Source organism: Mesoplodon densirostris, chromosome 2 (assembly GCF_025265405.1).
Source record: "Mesoplodon densirostris isolate mMesDen1 chromosome 2, mMesDen1 primary haplotype, whole genome shotgun sequence".
Lineage (NCBI taxonomy): Eukaryota > Metazoa > Chordata > Mammalia > Artiodactyla > Ziphiidae > Mesoplodon > Mesoplodon densirostris.
The window spans coordinates 115,199,325-115,215,775 of NC_082662.1; the positions used below are offsets into that span (position 1 = coordinate 115,199,325).

A 16,451-nucleotide genomic window follows, 5' to 3' on the forward strand; every position below is an offset into this window, starting at 1 on the left:
CCCTCCCCACCCCGCCGCGTCCTCCCGGCGCCCCTCCTCTGCGAGGAGGCGCGACCCGAGCGAGGCCAGGTGGGCCGGGCCGCACCGCTCCCCGAGGAGGCCTCGGCCTCCCACCGCGGGGGGCCCACAGCCAACAATAGGCAGCGACAGGGACCAGGAGGCCGAGGTAGAAGAAATATGGACTTTAATGAAGATCCTTTCCCTTTGGTATAAGTGAGACCCGTGAAAACACCCAAACAAAAAGAAAAGAAAAAAAAGGGAGGTGAGGATTTAGATAGTCCACGCTCCCTTATCCACAAGTCCTAATGACAGAGCAGGGCCGGCTCCTCTGTCGTTGCGGCAGGACCCGGCCTGGAGAAGGGATTCAATAACTGCAGGTTTTAAGTGTCCCCCAGCCCCCGCCCCTGCCCGCCCCGTGTGAAACTAACACTCATTCAGCCCAACTTCTGCCTCCCAGCCTCGCGGTGGGAGGTCCAAGTTTCTCTAGTCCTAGCTCACACTCAGCCTCTGGTCTCTCAGAAAAGATAACGCTACCGGCAAAGGCCAGGGTGAGGAAAATGCCAATAGTTGTAAAAGGGCTTTGAAAAATCAAAAAGGTGATGTATAAATCGATTATCATTTTGTGCTCAGGAATAAGCTATGGAAAACAAATTAGTAAATCTACAGCCCTAAAATATATGTATATAAAATAAAAAATAAACGCAGTTCCAAATCTACCGATGGTATCTGGGGATTGTCTACTGCTTTAGAGTCTCAGTGCCCCTGTTCCCACTTCCACAAAATCCACCTAGGATGACACTTCAGTCATCCCCCCACCACCCCAGCAGGGGGAGGCAGGGCAGAGGCTACAGAAGGGCTGTACTTTGGCTCTAGAGTATAACATGCATGCAACATGGGGGGGTGGGGGGTGGACTTGCCATATGTATATATAGACCCCCTGGGGTGAGGGGCCCCACTCAAGAGGCACTGAGCAAGAGGCGAGTCCATCTCCCCACTGGCTGGGAGGGGGCTCTGAGGCAATCTCTAAGGGCTGCATATCCCGGGGGAGAGGGGACAGCTGCCACTCCTGCCTCTGTTAGCCCAACCTAAACGGGAGGGGGTACTGAGCAAGGAGAGGATGGGGTCCCAGAAGCCAAGGTGTCAGCACCCCCATGCTTGACTTCAGGGGCCCAAGAACTCTTTGCATAAAATATCTTCAGACCTAGCAGATGGTCAAAGGCACAAAGTTTAAACGCTGGAAGGGAGGGTTGTTGAGAGGGGTCTGGGGTACCCTGAGCCCAGGGGTAGAATAAAGGTGTGATTCATTCCCCCTTCCCTGGAAGGGTGATTGCTCCACTGGGCCTATCAGCACAGGACATTTTCCATTACAAGGAGGCATACTGCCCAGGCCTCCAACACCCACCTTGGGGAAGGGGGTATCAAGTTGGCACAGGAAAGGCCCAGGGAAGGGGGCCACTCTGTACATTAATACTTTGGTGAGGTTTGGGGAGAAGCAGGACTCTACCCCTGGCTCCTGACTCAAACCCTCTCACTCAGCTGGATGCTGAACCCAATGTCCACACTACCCCCATCCCTACACAAGGCCAAGCCCCCAGAACACTCCCAAGTGAGGTCCTGAGAGTTGGGCAATAGGGTGGAAGGGGTCGCAGGGCATCTTCTAGGAGAGAGCACGGGGACAGATCACAGTTTCCGCTCCACAGGTTGCTGGAGACACAGTTCGCTGCCCGCAGAGATGATGGGCAAGTGATTGTCCATGTGGTAGCTGATGAGGTGACTGACACTCTCAAAGCGGTGATCCTTTGTCCGAACCTGGGGAAGTGGGAAAGGAGAAGGTCAATTCAGGTGAAGAGTCAAATAAGACCTCAGTCCCCAAAGCTGAGGAAGCTGGAATATTCAAGAGGGTTGAGGCCGGAGAAAAAGATGGCAGAAGCGGGAGGGCCATCAGTCCTGATCATTGAGGCTTCTCTAGAAAGAGAAGCTGGAGATAGCCGTGGGAATGGGCAGGTCAGTGAACTGGGAAAAGGCAGAGGGGACATCAGCCCAGAAATCATGAAGCTGAGGGAGAGCTACTCCTCCCCTGACCTGGAAGAAGGTGGTATGTCTCAGAAGAGGGTATACAGTACAAAAAAAGACATGCAAAGGAGGCTGAGGTTGCTGTAGAAAAGAGACCTAAGTTATGAGGGGTAGAGGGACAGTGCAGACAGGAGACACAGCACTGGTCTGAGCCCTGAGTCTGGAGAAGCTGGGGAGGCCCCTGGCTCCTCTCGAGAGAGGAGATTTGGGGTGCCTAGCCTCTAACCATCTGACATTGAGCATCACAACCTCTTAAGGATGGTTTTCTCATTTGTCAAAAGAGGGACTCAGGTGACATGAGCAACTTCCAGCACTCGTGGGCATAAGGTTTGGGGATTGGCCGGGACTGAAGGGAAAACAGCTCAAGTTCAGGGATGTGAGAAGGGAAGGAACCCTAAGCCACTAGAGGGGGAATGCCAGGCACCTTGAGAGCAGGCGACGCTCAGATAGAGGTGCCCAGCAGGCGAAGTCTAGGAAGCAGTGAGGCAGGAACAGGGCTGCACAGGAGGGTACTGCACCTTCCTTTCTGCCTCACCCACCCATACCCCTGCAATACTCACCACACCCTCAGGGTCCACCAGTAGCAGGTGCTTGGGCTGCCCACTCTGCAGGCCAGTGAGCACGTACTGGCCAGGCGTGGTCGTGCTTTCCCGCACCAGGAAGTCCCCGTTGAGCTGTAGCAGTGCCTCGGCCTCCCGCCGGCTCAGCTTCCCGTGAAACCAGGGCTCCCCTCGAAGCTGCTCAGCCATGGCCACCAACTGGGGAGGTGGAGGCACCCGCAGGGCATCTTCAAAGGGCTCTGGGGGTACAGAGAGAGGGCTGGAAGAGGCAGCTGGCACAACACATGCTCAAGAGCCAGACCTTCAGGGAGGGGAGGCCAGGAAGAAAAGAGGAGGAGCCAAGTGGGAAGACGAAGATGCAGAAAGGATACTCACTCATGTCAAAGAGGTCTCGGGGCACGCTGCCATTGATGGCAGGATTGGGGGGCCCGGCCCCACCGCCTGCTTGCCGTGCCTTGTCTAGGTTCTGGACGTTGACATAGGAGGGATCATCAAAGAGCTCTCTGCCTGCTGAGGAAAGGGAGGCTTTACAGTGATCCCTGTCCTGCTTCTCACGCCCCACTCTGCCCCTCTCAGCTCCCTTCATACCTGGGCAGGGTGGCGGGGGCAGCATCTGTTTGCGGGCTTCTGGGTCTCCTCCAACAGGCTGCCCCACTGGCTGAAGGGACAAAAATAGGGTGAGACCAGAGGCCCTAACCAGACGCTGCCATCCTGGGCCCAGCCCACCTCCATGCAAGCAACTTACCAGCGTGGCTCCCAGGTGGCTAGGGGTCTGGGCACTGGGTGGAGTGGGTCGAGCAGCCCCCGGGGGGGCTCCTTCCCGAAGCCTCATGTCCACCACCCCCCCAAGAGGCGGTTCCTTCCCAGGGAAGTCATTATAGTACTGATGGTCAGGTGGCTCTTCTTCCTCCTCATCCCACGCTGAGCCATCAAAGCCAGCCATCCTGGGAGGGACAGGAGGAAGAGAAGAGCATGAGTAAGAGGATGGAGAACAGACAGAACAGCAGTCACGTATTGGGCATTCCCTGAGGGGTAGGCCTGAGGCTGGGTGTTTCATATATATAATCATTTCATCCTCCTGGCAACCCTATAAGGTAGGTATTATTTCCTTCTTCGATTTTATAGATGAGGAAAATGAGGGTCAGGGGTAAAAAGGATTTAGGTCTCACAACTAAAAGGTGGTGGAGCTGAGATGTGAATTCAGATTTGCCTTTAAAGTCATGCCCTTGACCATTATGCTGTCTCCCAAGAGGGAGGGGGAGCACTAAGTACCGGGGAGGGGGGTGCTCCAGAATAGTTTAACCTCCTCTAAATACTCAATACTACTGGTCTGAGGTGGGAAAGGTAAGGATCTCAGGAAAGAGCCATCCTCCCTCGCCCAAATTCTTGACGGCTTCTAGAGGCAAGAAAATGAAATGAAGAACTAAACTAAATATGAAGAAATGCACAAAAGGACAGACCAGCAATGAGATAGCTGGGAAAAGAAAAGCCCATCTAGCCAGGGAAGAGCTGCAGCATGGACGTCCTGGACTACAGCTCCACCATGGGCACACGACAGGAAGAGCTGGCCCTGCAGCAGGCAGGGCCATGAAAGACCTTCCTGATGGCCACAGGAAACTTAAGAATAGCAGGAAGTGGGAAGCAGGGGCGCACAGGTTATTTCCTTCCCTGCACCTCTCTGAGCTCAAGTGTGGGAAGAGCAGACCTACTTTTCCAATTCCGGTTTGGGGCCCAAAAGCTGGCTGCTCCCCCATCCCTGGCCCACTCACCTGTCATGGGGGGTGACCAGCTTGGGCGGGTTCCTGAGGTATTGTTTGAAACGCAACTCGAAGGCCTGGCCAATGGTGCTGATGACGTCCTGAGCAAGTCCTTCGGGACACTCCAGGATGTGGCAGGCTGGGGGCACAGCAGAGGCTGTCAGGGAGCTCGGGGGCAGCGTGGCCAGGAAGAGGCGCAGACAGGGGCCCTTGTCATCTGTCCTCCACAGCCAGGAGCCACCGGGTCCTGCTCACCTACCTCTCGGACAGCTGGCCCCACCCAGTGCTCCCCACCACGCCTCACCTCTCTGATTCACCGGGTCTTTGGCAACATAGGCAACATACTCGGCTGTGTCCTGGGGTGGACAGAGTCAGAAGAGGCCAGTTAGCTAAATTTAATAGCCCCAACTCACTCCTGACCCCTCAAACCCAGTCCTTTTCAGATATCACCTCAATCCTAGCAGGCTCTATTCTCTAGCCAGTGTCTTCCCAACCCCTAGCCCCGTACTCTTCTCCCACCACCCGTGCTCCGTTCCCCAACTCACCGGGTCCCCGCCAGACGCAAACGAGATGGATTGCATGTGGTGGTTGGCGATGATCTGAGGGTTAGGGCAGGGGATGGAGAAGGATGGGAATGATGTGTGTCAGGCAGCCTCAGGGCCCACTGGGCGCCCCCCACCATTGGCCCAGGACCCTGGGGTCCCAGTCTCATCCTTTTGGCTTCTCAACCTATGTCTTCCTCATCTCCTCCTTCCCTACTATCCTGCTGCTCCCAAGCCTTCCGTCTGAGTTTCTTGGCCTCATAACCGGGTCCTCACTTAGCCCTCCCATCAATGTTTCTGGTCCCCCCACCCCACTCCACCAACCTGTTTGCAGTCTGCGGCCATGAGGTTGAGGCTGCTGGTGGAGACGGTGAGCGTGATTGGCATTCCAGCAAATTTCAGGTTACTCCTCCCCAGGATGGAGCTGAGTGGACGGCTACAGGGCTAGGGAAGGGCCCGAGGATCTCAGAAGCTGGGGGCTCCCCACACCAGGAAACCCGCACACTCCTGCCTTCTGGCCTTCTCCCCGCACGCCCCCCACCAGCCTTCCCCCTGCTCCTCCACCTCTCCCAGCAGCACCCCTAGCCCCCTCGACCCCAGCTACCTTTCTCCTCCTTGTTGCCCCCTTAGCACCCGGCACAGCGTCACACACCAGACTGATGGCCTCCCTGGGGAAAGAGGGGTACTCAGACCCACGGCCTGCCTCCCACCAGGCTGGAGCTGCCACAGGGCTGGGGGAGGGGAAGGCCAGGTCAGACTCCAGGGGCACTCCAGGCTCTTTGTCGTGGTGGATTGAATTAAGGGCCTTTAATATTTGATGACACTGAGAGGCCGCTTCCTGGCTGATTGGGTTAGAGCCTCAGTGGGTCTGGGCCCACCCCCTTCCAGCTACCAAATGTCCCATCCCCTTCCCAAAGGCAGCGGCAACCTTCCATCTACCCCCATTTTCCACTCAAGCTCCAGCTGCCAGCTGCCTCTGCCACCTCCCCCACAACCCCCCAGGCTGCATAAGCAAGAAGGAGCCAGGTCAGAGTTGCCTCTCTTCATTGAGACTTCGACTCCCTTCCGTAACTTTCTCTCAATCCCCTTCACCCCCCAAAAATGAGCCATCACTAGCGCCACTGCCAAGTGACCCCCTCCCCCCTCCCCTCACAAATCCCAGGACCCCCACACTCCGCCCCCCACCCCACCAACCTGGTGACCTGAGTCCGGGTGTTGAAGTCCAGGGCGCGCATTGACTGCAGGACCTCCACACAGCCCATGTACTGAGGGGAGGGACGGGAGAACAGTCAGCCGCCTCCCCCCACCTCTTCACAAAGAGCCCCAGGACTCTTCCCTGCTTGTTCCGTAAGGATGCAGAAGTTCTGCCCACTGCCGGTGGATACATCCCATGACATGCAGAACAACAGGGTGAGGAGAGAAGGCAAGCCTGGGGGACCTCATGCATGTGGGAAGAGAATTCGGAGGGGAGTGACAGGCACTGGGTGGGATGGAGTGACATCTCCAGAAAGGGGGAGGAGACTGGAGGGGACAGTCAAGAGTCACTCATTCCAACACTTACTAAGGGCTTGTGCTGGGCTTTGTGCTAAGCATGGCAGGATGGGGGTGGGGGAGTCACAAGAAGGAAGGGGCCCCAGACAGAGCTGGAAGGTAAGAGGCGAAAGAATCAGAGAAGGGGCAAGAAAGGTTAAGAAACAGGACACAGAAACCAAGGGAGTTGCTGGGGAAGAGCAGGAAAAAAAAGAGACTAGTGAGCAGAGGAACTGGAGGGAGTGGGAGGGAGGATGTTCACTCACCCGAACCAAGTAGGAAACCCCGGGTCCCATGACTTTGTCGTTGGGATGCAGCCAGCCCCGCGTGGGCTTATTGACAAAGCTCCCGTGGCGGGTCCACTCCTCGCCCCCCAGCTGGCCCCCTTCCACCCGAGTCCTGCGCCCGCCGCCTCCACTCAGCTTGTTCATGTCCTGGAGGAGGGGCAGGGGGCCTGAGTCCGGCATGGCTGCCCCTACGATCCCCTCCCCATCCTCGGCTGCCCTTCCTGGCTCCCCCTTCGGCCCCAGGCGCCCCCCAGCCGGGTTGGCCAGCTTCAGGTTGCTCATCCGGGGGAAGAAGGAGCACAGGGTAGTGGGACTATCGTCCCCAGGCAGAGGTGGCAGCATGGGCCCCAGAGACGAGGCTGATGGGGAAGGCAGCTCCTCCGGTGGGGTGGACCCTGAAGCTCCCTCCTCCAGCGATGACAGAGACTCATTCCGAAGTGGGTTGTACTTGGGCTTGGGGGGCAGGAGATCCATGGCTGGAGTGAGAGGAAGGCTGCTGCCCAGCCTGGCCCCCCTGCCAGTCAGGGCAAGGGGGCCAGGCAGGGGGCATCCCAGGCCCTTAGCCTGATCGGACCTCTCTGGCCCAGGGATCTCAAGGGTCCTGGGGAGGGAGAGGGACAAGTGGCTCTGGCTCCCCGGGCTCAGACCCAGAGAGTTTCAGGCCCCATCCCCGCCCAGCGTGGAGCCTCTTCTCTGGCTGTGAGGAGAACGGGCTGGACCTAGAGCTGACTGGCTCCTCCCCAGGGGCGGGGAGCTAAGGGGAGAGACCAATCCCGAGGACAGTGCTGACTCACAGGCTCTGAGGGGCTAAGCCTCCAGCACTGGCCCAACCCAGAACTCTTACAGGGCAGAGCGATCCATGCCCCGCCCCCGCCCCCCCCCCACCCCGCCCCGGTACAAACAACAAGTAATCTGGAGAGGAATAAAGTGGGAGTGGGAGGGAAGGATGGAGGAGTGAGAAGGAAAGGAGGGTGGCAAGAGGAGGTCTGCATCAATCCAAACCAGACATGGTCAGGCCAAAGGGAGCAGGAAGCTGAGGGAGGGCAACGGGGGGAATGAGGGAGGAAACAGAGGCAGCTGGGGGTGAGAAAAGGAGGGGATCCCTGAGCTCAGCAATTCCCTTCCTGTCCTAGTTGAACACTCAAACTCCCTCCTCCTCCAGACCCGACCACCCCCGGCGACCCCCCACCACTATCACACATGGGGTGGCAGCCCCAGGGAGCCTGGGCCATTAGCATCCTCTGCTACCACAGCTGTGGAGGGAGCTAAAGAAATGGGAAAAGGAAGGACGTGGTCCCAGTGGATGCAGGGAGGGGCCAAGAGGAAGGGCAAAGCTGGTGAAGTAAGGGGAATAAAGTCCAACCTGAGTGGTGCATCAGGGAGCCACCAGGCAGGAGCTGGAGCAGAGGACAGGCTGGTGGAGGCTTGTTCTCCATGCATGGCGCCTACCATGCCAAGGAGCAGCGGCCCATGCCAAGCACTCTTCTGTCCCCCTTTCCACAGCGAAGCAAGCTGTCAAGCGTAGAAGGGGTGGGGGCGGCCAGGGCATTGATACTAAGGTCAGCTCCCTGGACCTGCAGGTAAGCTCATACCCCTCCTCTTGCAGTAGTGACTGGGAAGGGTGCAGGTGTCCACCACAGAGCATGATGCCCCTCACGCCAGAGGCAGAGTCTGGCTGGAGGAAATGGGAGAGTGCAACAGTTCTCCAAGAGAAGTGGGGGCTACAGGCCATGAAGGGACAGAGGGGGCAGAAGACAAATCTGCTAAGGAGAAAGGGGTGCCAGGAGAAGGACTGAGGATGGACACAGAGAACAGTCCCAAACCCATTCCTTCCGCCCACAGCTTCCTTCCACAGCTCTGCTCAAGGGGGCCATAAAGGAAGTCGGAAAGTGACCCAAAAAAGTAGTAAAAGATACACATAACCCCCCAAGCTCACCCCAGAATTACCTATCCTTAAACTTACTTCAGAATATAAAAAGATGCAAATTATCATATGATTATAGCGATGAACAACACTAGCACTTAAAACATGTTAGATACTGTGCTTATCACCTCCCACTTAGTCCTCCAAGAAGAGCTTTGCCACTCCATGCACCACTCCCGAGAATAAATTCTATCACTGTTTCCTAAAGACTCAGCGCCCAGGCATAGAGAGAATGAGGAAAGTATTCTCACACCCCCATCACACACAAACACACACCAGGATGTCCTCATCTTTAGAGGTGGGCATTCTGTGGGTGCCTGCAGGATCCAGAAGCAGGGAATGACCAACAGGTGTGAGCATTGTTAGAAAAGAAAGAGGAAGTAGGGCTTTTTTAATTTATGTGGGAAGAAAGGAGATTGCTACTGGGAATCCGGGTGACTGGAAGAAGCTGCGTGTGGCTTCTCAGCCCAGCAGGGAGGAGGAGGCAAGAGAGGCGGAAAGTATCAGGAAATGGCGAAAGCTCAGGAATGTTTCCAGAAGGGAAGGCTGGCCAAGCGGGACCAGGAGGAATGCCCAGACTAAAACTCCGGTTAGGGGGAGGGGAAGAGCCAGAGAAGTGGTGGGGCCTGAGGAGTCCCTTAAAAAAAAAAAATCAAACAGCAAAAAGGACACTGTTACCTACACCCACTCCAAGCCACCGTTTTCTGGTGGTGGAAAACTTTCTCTCCTGTCACACCCACATGTCACACACCAACAAATCCATGGCCCTACCCAGCTCCCGACGTACAGGTATGAGACAAACAGCTGTTTCTGGGGTGGAGTCGGTCCTGGGAGTGGGGCTGGGAATCTATGAGCGAGTCTCCCTCCCACTCTCGTGCCAAACCCCAAGTCCAGCCCCCTTCAAGTAGGTCCACCCTTGGAAGGGGGTAAGGGAGAGGAAAAGGGCTGCCTCTAATCTCTTACTCCTCAGAGCCAGAGATGTGAACTTCTGACTTCCTACCCAGTGGAGCACGAGAACTCAGGAAAACTGAGCCAAAGGCCCCAAAGAGAAAAAGAACAAGGAAATGTCAAGCAGGTGAAGTTTCTGGGATTGAAGACAAAGCTTCTGAGGCGATGACCCGGGTCCTACAGAGATAACGCTCCTGAGGGGGCGTGGCCCTCTCAGGACGCGAGCATCAGAGACTCCCAGGAGGCAAGGCTTCTGGACAATCAGACGTGGATTAAGGAAGGGGCGGGGCTTTTAGAGGGGAGGAACCCCTAGAGAGGCGTGGCTTCTTGAATTCGAATAGTTCTTTGAGGGGCAGGGCTCTGCCCTTTTGGGAGATAGGCTTTTTGATAGACAGGATTTGGCGGAGAATCGTCGCTAGGAGGCGGAGTTTCGGGGAATTGGAAGGACTAACGTAGGGTTTCTAGTAGTAGGGCCTGGAAGCATGTCTGGGGGTGGGACCTCCAGGAAAGTCGGGCGACGGAGTGGGGTCGGGGACAATAAATAGAAAACAAGTCGGGGTTCGGGGAGCCCCCTGAAGTTGGGAGGTGGGACTTCCGGGGAGGGGGTCGCAGGGGCGGGGCTTATAAGTGAAGACCGGAAGTAGGGTCCCGGGAGAGGGGTTCCGGGGAGGAGGAGTGGGTCACCTAAGGAGAAAAAAAGTCCCAACTCACCAGGGCTTCATGGAGTCTCCGCACCGCACCGCGGGCCGATTTGGTTCCGGATCACGCCACTGCCTTCTTAGGTCGCCGCTCCAACTTTCTCCCCGGGCCCGGCCTCCCTGGAGAAACTTTATTGCACTCACTTCCGGCCTCAGTAACCCCTGACCCTCTACCTCATCGTCCCTCCTTCACCCATCCCACTTTCCCATGTCAGCCAATGGCAGCACGAGAACGCGCACAGGAGCCGTGATAGCCAATAAGAGGCCTACTTTTGACCTACGTTTGTTCTTGAGCAACGTAAGCAGTGCACTCCAATAAGGATTCAAGGAGAAGCAAATCTAAGCCAATCGGAGGCTTGAAGGTGGGGTTGTCCCGCCTTCCGCCAGAAGGACCAATAGAAAGCGCGGGCGGTGTGTTTGAAAGCGAGGCCAAAGAGGGTGGGAGCGTGTGCTGCTGGGAGTTGTTTGAAGGTTGGCGGTGTGGGACTGACGGTCCTCAGGCAGGGCGATCATGTCGCACAAGCAGATTTACTATTCGGACAAATACGACGACGAGGAGTTCGAGTACCGGTTAGTGCCGGCGCGGGGGCAATAACAAGGTCGTGAGCTTTGAAAAGTGAGGGCACGAGGAGTTAGTAACGGGGACTGAAGCTACAGAATGGCGCATGCGCGGGCGATGAAGGGAATGGGTGCGAGCAATGAGAGCGTAAGGCGCATGCGCGAAGGGTAGGGGGCGATCGTAAAAGAAACCCTAAAGTGGTAGAGAATTTGGAGTAAGCTCTCCTGTTGGGAGGAGGCGTGGGTGGACGTGGTTAGAGTGTTAGCGTGCCGACCACCCTCAGCTTTGCGGGTTTCTGGATCATTCTCTCACCTTCATTGAGCAAATTGAACTTGCCTTCTTGAGACTACTTGTATCATGGCAACACCGTAGAGCCTCCTGGGAGAAGGTGGCAAAGGCGGAGCCCGACTTTTCCTCGAGTCTTCAAAGTGAGGGGAGTTCTGAGAGAGCCTGAGTGTTGCTTATTAATTCATGTAAAGGGGGCGTGGTTGTCTGGCTTGTTTTAGGAAGGGGGCTTCGAAGAACTGGAGTGGAATAAAACTGGCCAGGAGCATTGAGAAAAGACTTGATATAGACCTAATAGATTCTCGTCAAATATTTGAAGGGCATCTACTTAGGAAACAGTTACAGAGTGTTTATAGGTTTCAGGTGTTCTACTAAAGTGCAAGGATAAGCCATGGGCTCTGCTTTCAACAAACCTAAAAATCTGTGGAAGTAATGATAGACATCAGAAAGAAGGTGATAATTGGTATGATAGAACTATGTACAGATTGTGGTGGGAGCACGTACGACTTGCCAAGCATGGTGAAGAAAGGACTCCCTATAGTCTGCATTTGATAAACCCTAAATCCATAATTCTAGATTAGAAAATTAGGGAAGACAAAGAATTACAAATATTGGCATTCGACCAATCTATGTGAAGCGTAATACTTAAAACAACTGGAAGCTTGCTTTCCTTGTGTTTCTTCAGCCTAGTGCAGGGCTCTGGGCCTTCTGGAGAACTCAGTGTCTGCTGACAAACACACTATTTGTATTATTTTTATGCCAAATCCTTAGGAAAGGCCCCCCGGCCCTGTTTGGACCCAATTAACTTTCTTTTCCTCAGCTGTTTTCCTCTGCATCTGAACTAGGCTAACTAAAATTAAGTGCTTATAATGTCTTTGCAGGGCTAGGGAAACATCACTAATTTCATCCCCTGGAAGGTGTAAGTCTTGGCAGTGATATTTGGTTTAAGAAAAGGGTTTGTTTGTTTTTTTGGTCTAAATAGGTATGGAAGCCAATCTTTATGCCAGGGGCTTGTTAAGATGTAAGCTAATTTCAGACATTTAGACTAGAATTGACTCTTTGGGGGGAAAATCCCTTTTACTTAGCACAGAGAGAGCATTCAGTACATTTTCATTGAAAATGGTGAAGTCTGAATCACCCCAATTCATGTCAGAGTAGTAATTTCTTTGCCATGAAAGGAGACTTATCCTTGGTTAGAAAAGCATGGAGTTCCCCCCAAAGAAGTCTCATGGCACATCCCTTCAGAGTTAGGAAAATTAAGTTAGGATAGATCTTAAAGGATAAGATATATTTCACCCTTTGTTCTAACTCTTCTCTGATAGGCCTTTCCTCTCCATGAAATTACTTCTCTCCCTTCCTTACAATTCTGTTCAAAATTGCCTTTACTTATTAATAGTGTGTGTGTGTGTGTGTATGTGTGTGTGTGTGTTGTGGGGCTCCCATTATATTATTTTAGGGTAATCAATTAGAAGACTATAAGCTCCGAGAAGGCAGAGTCAATATATCAACAGTGCCTGGAATTTAGGTGCTCATTCACTGGTGTTATTCATTAATGTGTACTTTTTAATATACTTTTGTGAGAATGTACGTATCTTGGCCTTTATTTCTAGCTGCCTCTGCCCCACAATAAGATTATATTAACTCTTTGCCATTACGAACTGGTTTGTCTTTTCTTGCCTCTCTTGGCTTTATATGCAGGCACTCGTCTGACAGACTGTACCCAATACTGATACAGATTCCCCACCTTCCCATGTTTCTGTTACAGGCATGTGATGTTGCCCAAGGACATAGCCAAGCTGGTCCCAAAAACCCATTTGATGTCTGAATCTGAATGGAGGAATCTTGGTGTTCAGCAGAGTCAGGGATGGGTCCATTATATGATCCATGAACCAGGTCAGTGCAATGGCAGAAAGCAACCATGTAGGACTGAGGAAATGAAGGAATGATAAGGTTGCATAACCCAAAGAAATAGGGGGAAAGGGGATGATTTACTAGTTTCTTAACTCACCAGCCATCTAGAAAAACAGGAGTGACCAAAAATAAGAAAGTATCTGGGAAATTCAGACACAACCTGTCACTGAAAAAACCTCCTTTAGGGGCTTCCCTGGTGGCGCAGTGGTTGAGAATCTGCCTGCTAATGCAGGGGACACGAGTTCGCGCCCTGGTCTGGGAGAATCCCACATGCCACGGAGCAACTAGGCCCGTGAGCCACAACTACTGAGCCTGCGCATCTGGAGCCAGTGCTCCGCAACAAGAGAGGCCGTGATAGTGAGAGGCCCGCGCACCGCGATGAAGAGTGGCCCCCGCTTGCCACAACTAGAGATAGCCCTCGCACAGAAACGAAGACCCAACATAGCAAAAATAAATAAAATAAAATTAATAAACTCCTATCCCCAACATCTGCTAAAAAAAAAAAAAAAAGTTCAAAAAACCTCCTTTAATCTCTAATTTGGTCAGAGGATTTTTTTTTTTTAAGGCTACATATACGCTGGTAGAGACTATGGCCCCTGCTTCATTCTCCATCAGAAAGTGAATTTTGGGATGTGTTCCAAATAAACCAAGGAAAGTATATTTTTTGATAAGACACCAGACACCAAACTGCCAGACAAAACTAATAAAGGACGCCCCGGGGCTGCACAAACATAGCAAGAGAACTGATATTGACAATTCTGTACTTGGCACACAGGCCAGGCTTCGGGGTCTGCTTCTAAGGCCATATGCTTAAATCTTAATTTAGTTGTAAAGATCTGAGCGGGTGATACCTGGGAAGTGGGAGTGGGAGACACTATAGGTTGTGCATCGGATGATGTGAGCTTGTCTCTTAGATTTCACTCACTCTTTCAGAACCTCACATCTTGCTGTTCCGGCGGCCACTGCCCAAGAAGCCAAAGAAATGAAGCTGGGGAGCCACTTTTCAGCCTCAAGCTTTATACAGCTGTCCTCATTTGCTAACATCTTTCTGATGACATTATTATGTTGCCTTCCTGTTTCTCACTTTGATATTTAAAGGATGTTCAGTACACTGTTTGAGCATGCTGGTGACTGCTTTACTTCTTGAGCAGAACCAACAGGACCATGGCCCAGCCGGACGACTGCTCTTTGGGTTGCAGCCTCAGCTAAGTGTGACCCCCAAAATCAATGTGAGCTCTGTATCCAGCAGAACACACTTGGCAGGTGGAGGAAGCATCTAAGAATAAGACCATGGCTGTTACAGGGATTGTGTAAACTTCCTGTTTTGTTTTTTTCTGCCAGGTGTTGTATGTATGGTGATTTATGTTTCAATGTGTTGGAAACTTTCCATTTTATTCAAGAAATCTGTTCCATGTTAAAAAGCCTTGATTAAAGAGGAAGTTTTTATAATCTAATTCTCTCATTGTAAAGGTTTTTCCCCCTCTCAGGGCAAGCATCACATTCACTATCATGGTTCTAATTATATGCCCTTCAGTGAGATAATGAAGTTTAGATCTTTGTTAATAATGAGGTTTATTTCAACATTCAGGTAACTGGTTTTTAATCTACTTCAAGCAGACTTTGCTGTCAAACATCTACTGAAATATATTTCACTCTAACTACAGGCCTAAGAAAGAGGTTATATGGGGACAACTTCATCTCATCAAAACAAATGAACTCTTTTCTACAGTCAGGGATGCTGCCATTAACGTAGTCCTGATTTTTGAAGGGTACACAAGGGTAAAGGGAGGAGGCTGTCAGCCAGAGGCTGCTAGTGCACTCCACTTCCTGACCAGCCTAAGGCTCAGGCACACCTATGGCCTGTTCACTCCGCACAATGGTTTGGGGGTGTTTTCTGTAGTTCTCACTTTGGCTGAACATTGGAATCACCTGGGTAGCTTTAAAAGGGCTGATGCCTAAGTCATTCCCAGGGAAGTTGACTTAATTGGTCTGGGATGTGGCCTGGATGAGGGAATTTCAAGCATTCTTACACAGGTAGTTACAGCACTAACCTTTGAGAAAACAGTTGTAAACTGTGGCTATTTGAGAAAACATTTTGCCAAATAATAGCTCACCCTCTACTTTGAACAGAAGTGCTAAGTAAGGGAGATTAATCTTCCCACTTCTCCCTGTCTTCCATTCATTTTTTCCTTAGAGCAGTAGTTCAAGTGTGGTCCCTGGACCAGAAGCATCAACATTACCTGGAAACTCCTTAGAAGTGTCCATTCTTGGGCTCCACCCTAGACCTACTGAATCAAACTCTGAGGGTAGAACCTAGTGACATTTTAACAAGCTCTCTAGGTGATTCTGGTGCATACTTACGCTTGAGAACCCACTATAAAGGATCAGACCAGAGCTGATGTTTCGGGGAGAGGGGCGGGGCTTGTCAAATATCACCATTACTAAGAAAGATGATGTAGCATATATGGCTTATGTCATTAGGAAAGCCTGACTTTGTTTTTTTAGAGCTGAGACTCTCAATTGGAAAAAATACGGGGCTTATTATTTGAGAAAGAAGGGTCTAGAAGCCTGGCTCTGCCATTCACTGTAGTGTTTTGTGGTTGTTGTATGGCATCCCTTCACCTTTTTAAGCCTGTTGCCCATCTGTAAAATGGGCATCATACCTATCTTAGAGGGGTTTTAGGAGAGTAAAATGAGGCCGGGTGTGGTTCAGCAGTCTTCCAAATGAATGAATTTTAGAGCTTTACTACAGAAAACAGTGGCATCAGCATGACAGGAGTGTGGTGCTCCAAGGACAATGATGCTTCAAGGACAAAGAATGACCCTGCCTGAAAAAGTTGCAGCGTTACACCCCCTACCGGACTCTTAATCGCCCTCCCCACCATGTCGAGATGGTTACGAAATTCCTGAGCCCACCTGGGCAACACCCACCTGGGCAACGGGACCTGTCCCAAATAAGGAAAGGCATCTGGGCTGTCCCACTCTCACCAGATAGAAGGAAGGTGTATGTGCCTCAGCCAATCAGTAAACGAAATTTCCCCCAACCCCTGACCATTCTTTTGTTTTCTGGCTATAAAAACTGATCAATAGCACATGTTCGGGCTTGACTCTTCCAGACTACTAGGAAGTCGGCCCGCTGTTCTGGCAGCGACCCTTCCCTCTAATAAATTCTATCTTCTTTACATTCTGCCTTGTGTCTGGAAATTATTTTCCAACCCGCGTTCAGACCACAACATTTGGTGGCCCGTACGGGGATCTCCAGGGGCATCTCTTTCCCCACCTCCTCTCCTCATTCCTTGGGACCCTCTGTGAACAGACAAGTTGCTGTGGAAGCAACGGAGGAACTCTGGCCAGGGCCACACCCTGTGTGTTCCAAA

At 52.4% G+C, this 16,451-nt stretch overlaps 2 protein-coding genes across 4 annotated transcripts; one reads left to right on the forward strand and one right to left on the reverse strand.

Moving 5' to 3' along the window:
* Window positions 1–167: 167 nt before the first annotated feature.
* SHC1 (SHC adaptor protein 1) lies at window positions 168–10,476 on the reverse strand. 3 transcript variants are annotated; one of them, XM_060090645.1, is made up of 13 exons: window positions 10,333–10,476; window positions 6,729–6,896; window positions 6,127–6,197; window positions 5,537–5,600; window positions 5,257–5,376; window positions 4,936–4,989; window positions 4,695–4,746; window positions 4,403–4,529; window positions 3,379–3,577; window positions 3,222–3,291; window positions 3,009–3,143; window positions 2,634–2,872; window positions 168–1,809 (listed from the first exon to the last, which is right to left on the reverse strand). In XM_060090645.1, the coding sequence occupies exons 2-13, from the start codon at window positions 6,891–6,893 to the stop codon at window positions 1,681–1,683; spliced, it is 1,425 nt and encodes a 474-aa protein (XP_059946628.1). In that variant the 5' UTR covers window positions 6,894–6,896; window positions 10,333–10,476; the 3' UTR covers window positions 168–1,680. The 3 variants fall into 3 exon arrangements, with proteins under 3 accessions (XP_059946628.1, XP_059946627.1, XP_059946626.1); XM_060090644.1 differs by lacking the exon at window positions 10,333–10,476 and having other exon boundaries at window positions 3,009–3,140; window positions 6,729–7,525; XM_060090643.1 differs by lacking the exon at window positions 10,333–10,476 and having other exon boundaries at window positions 6,729–7,524.
* A 279-nt stretch (window positions 10,477–10,755) lies between these two features.
* CKS1B (CDC28 protein kinase regulatory subunit 1B) lies at window positions 10,756–14,528 on the forward strand. Its single transcript, XM_060088079.1, has 3 exons — window positions 10,756–10,889; window positions 12,929–13,056; window positions 14,008–14,528. Exons 1-3 carry the CDS (start codon window positions 10,831–10,833, stop codon window positions 14,058–14,060), a joined length of 240 nt encoding a protein of 79 aa, XP_059944062.1. The 5' UTR covers window positions 10,756–10,830; the 3' UTR covers window positions 14,061–14,528.
* Window positions 14,529–16,451: the final 1,923 nt, after the last annotated feature.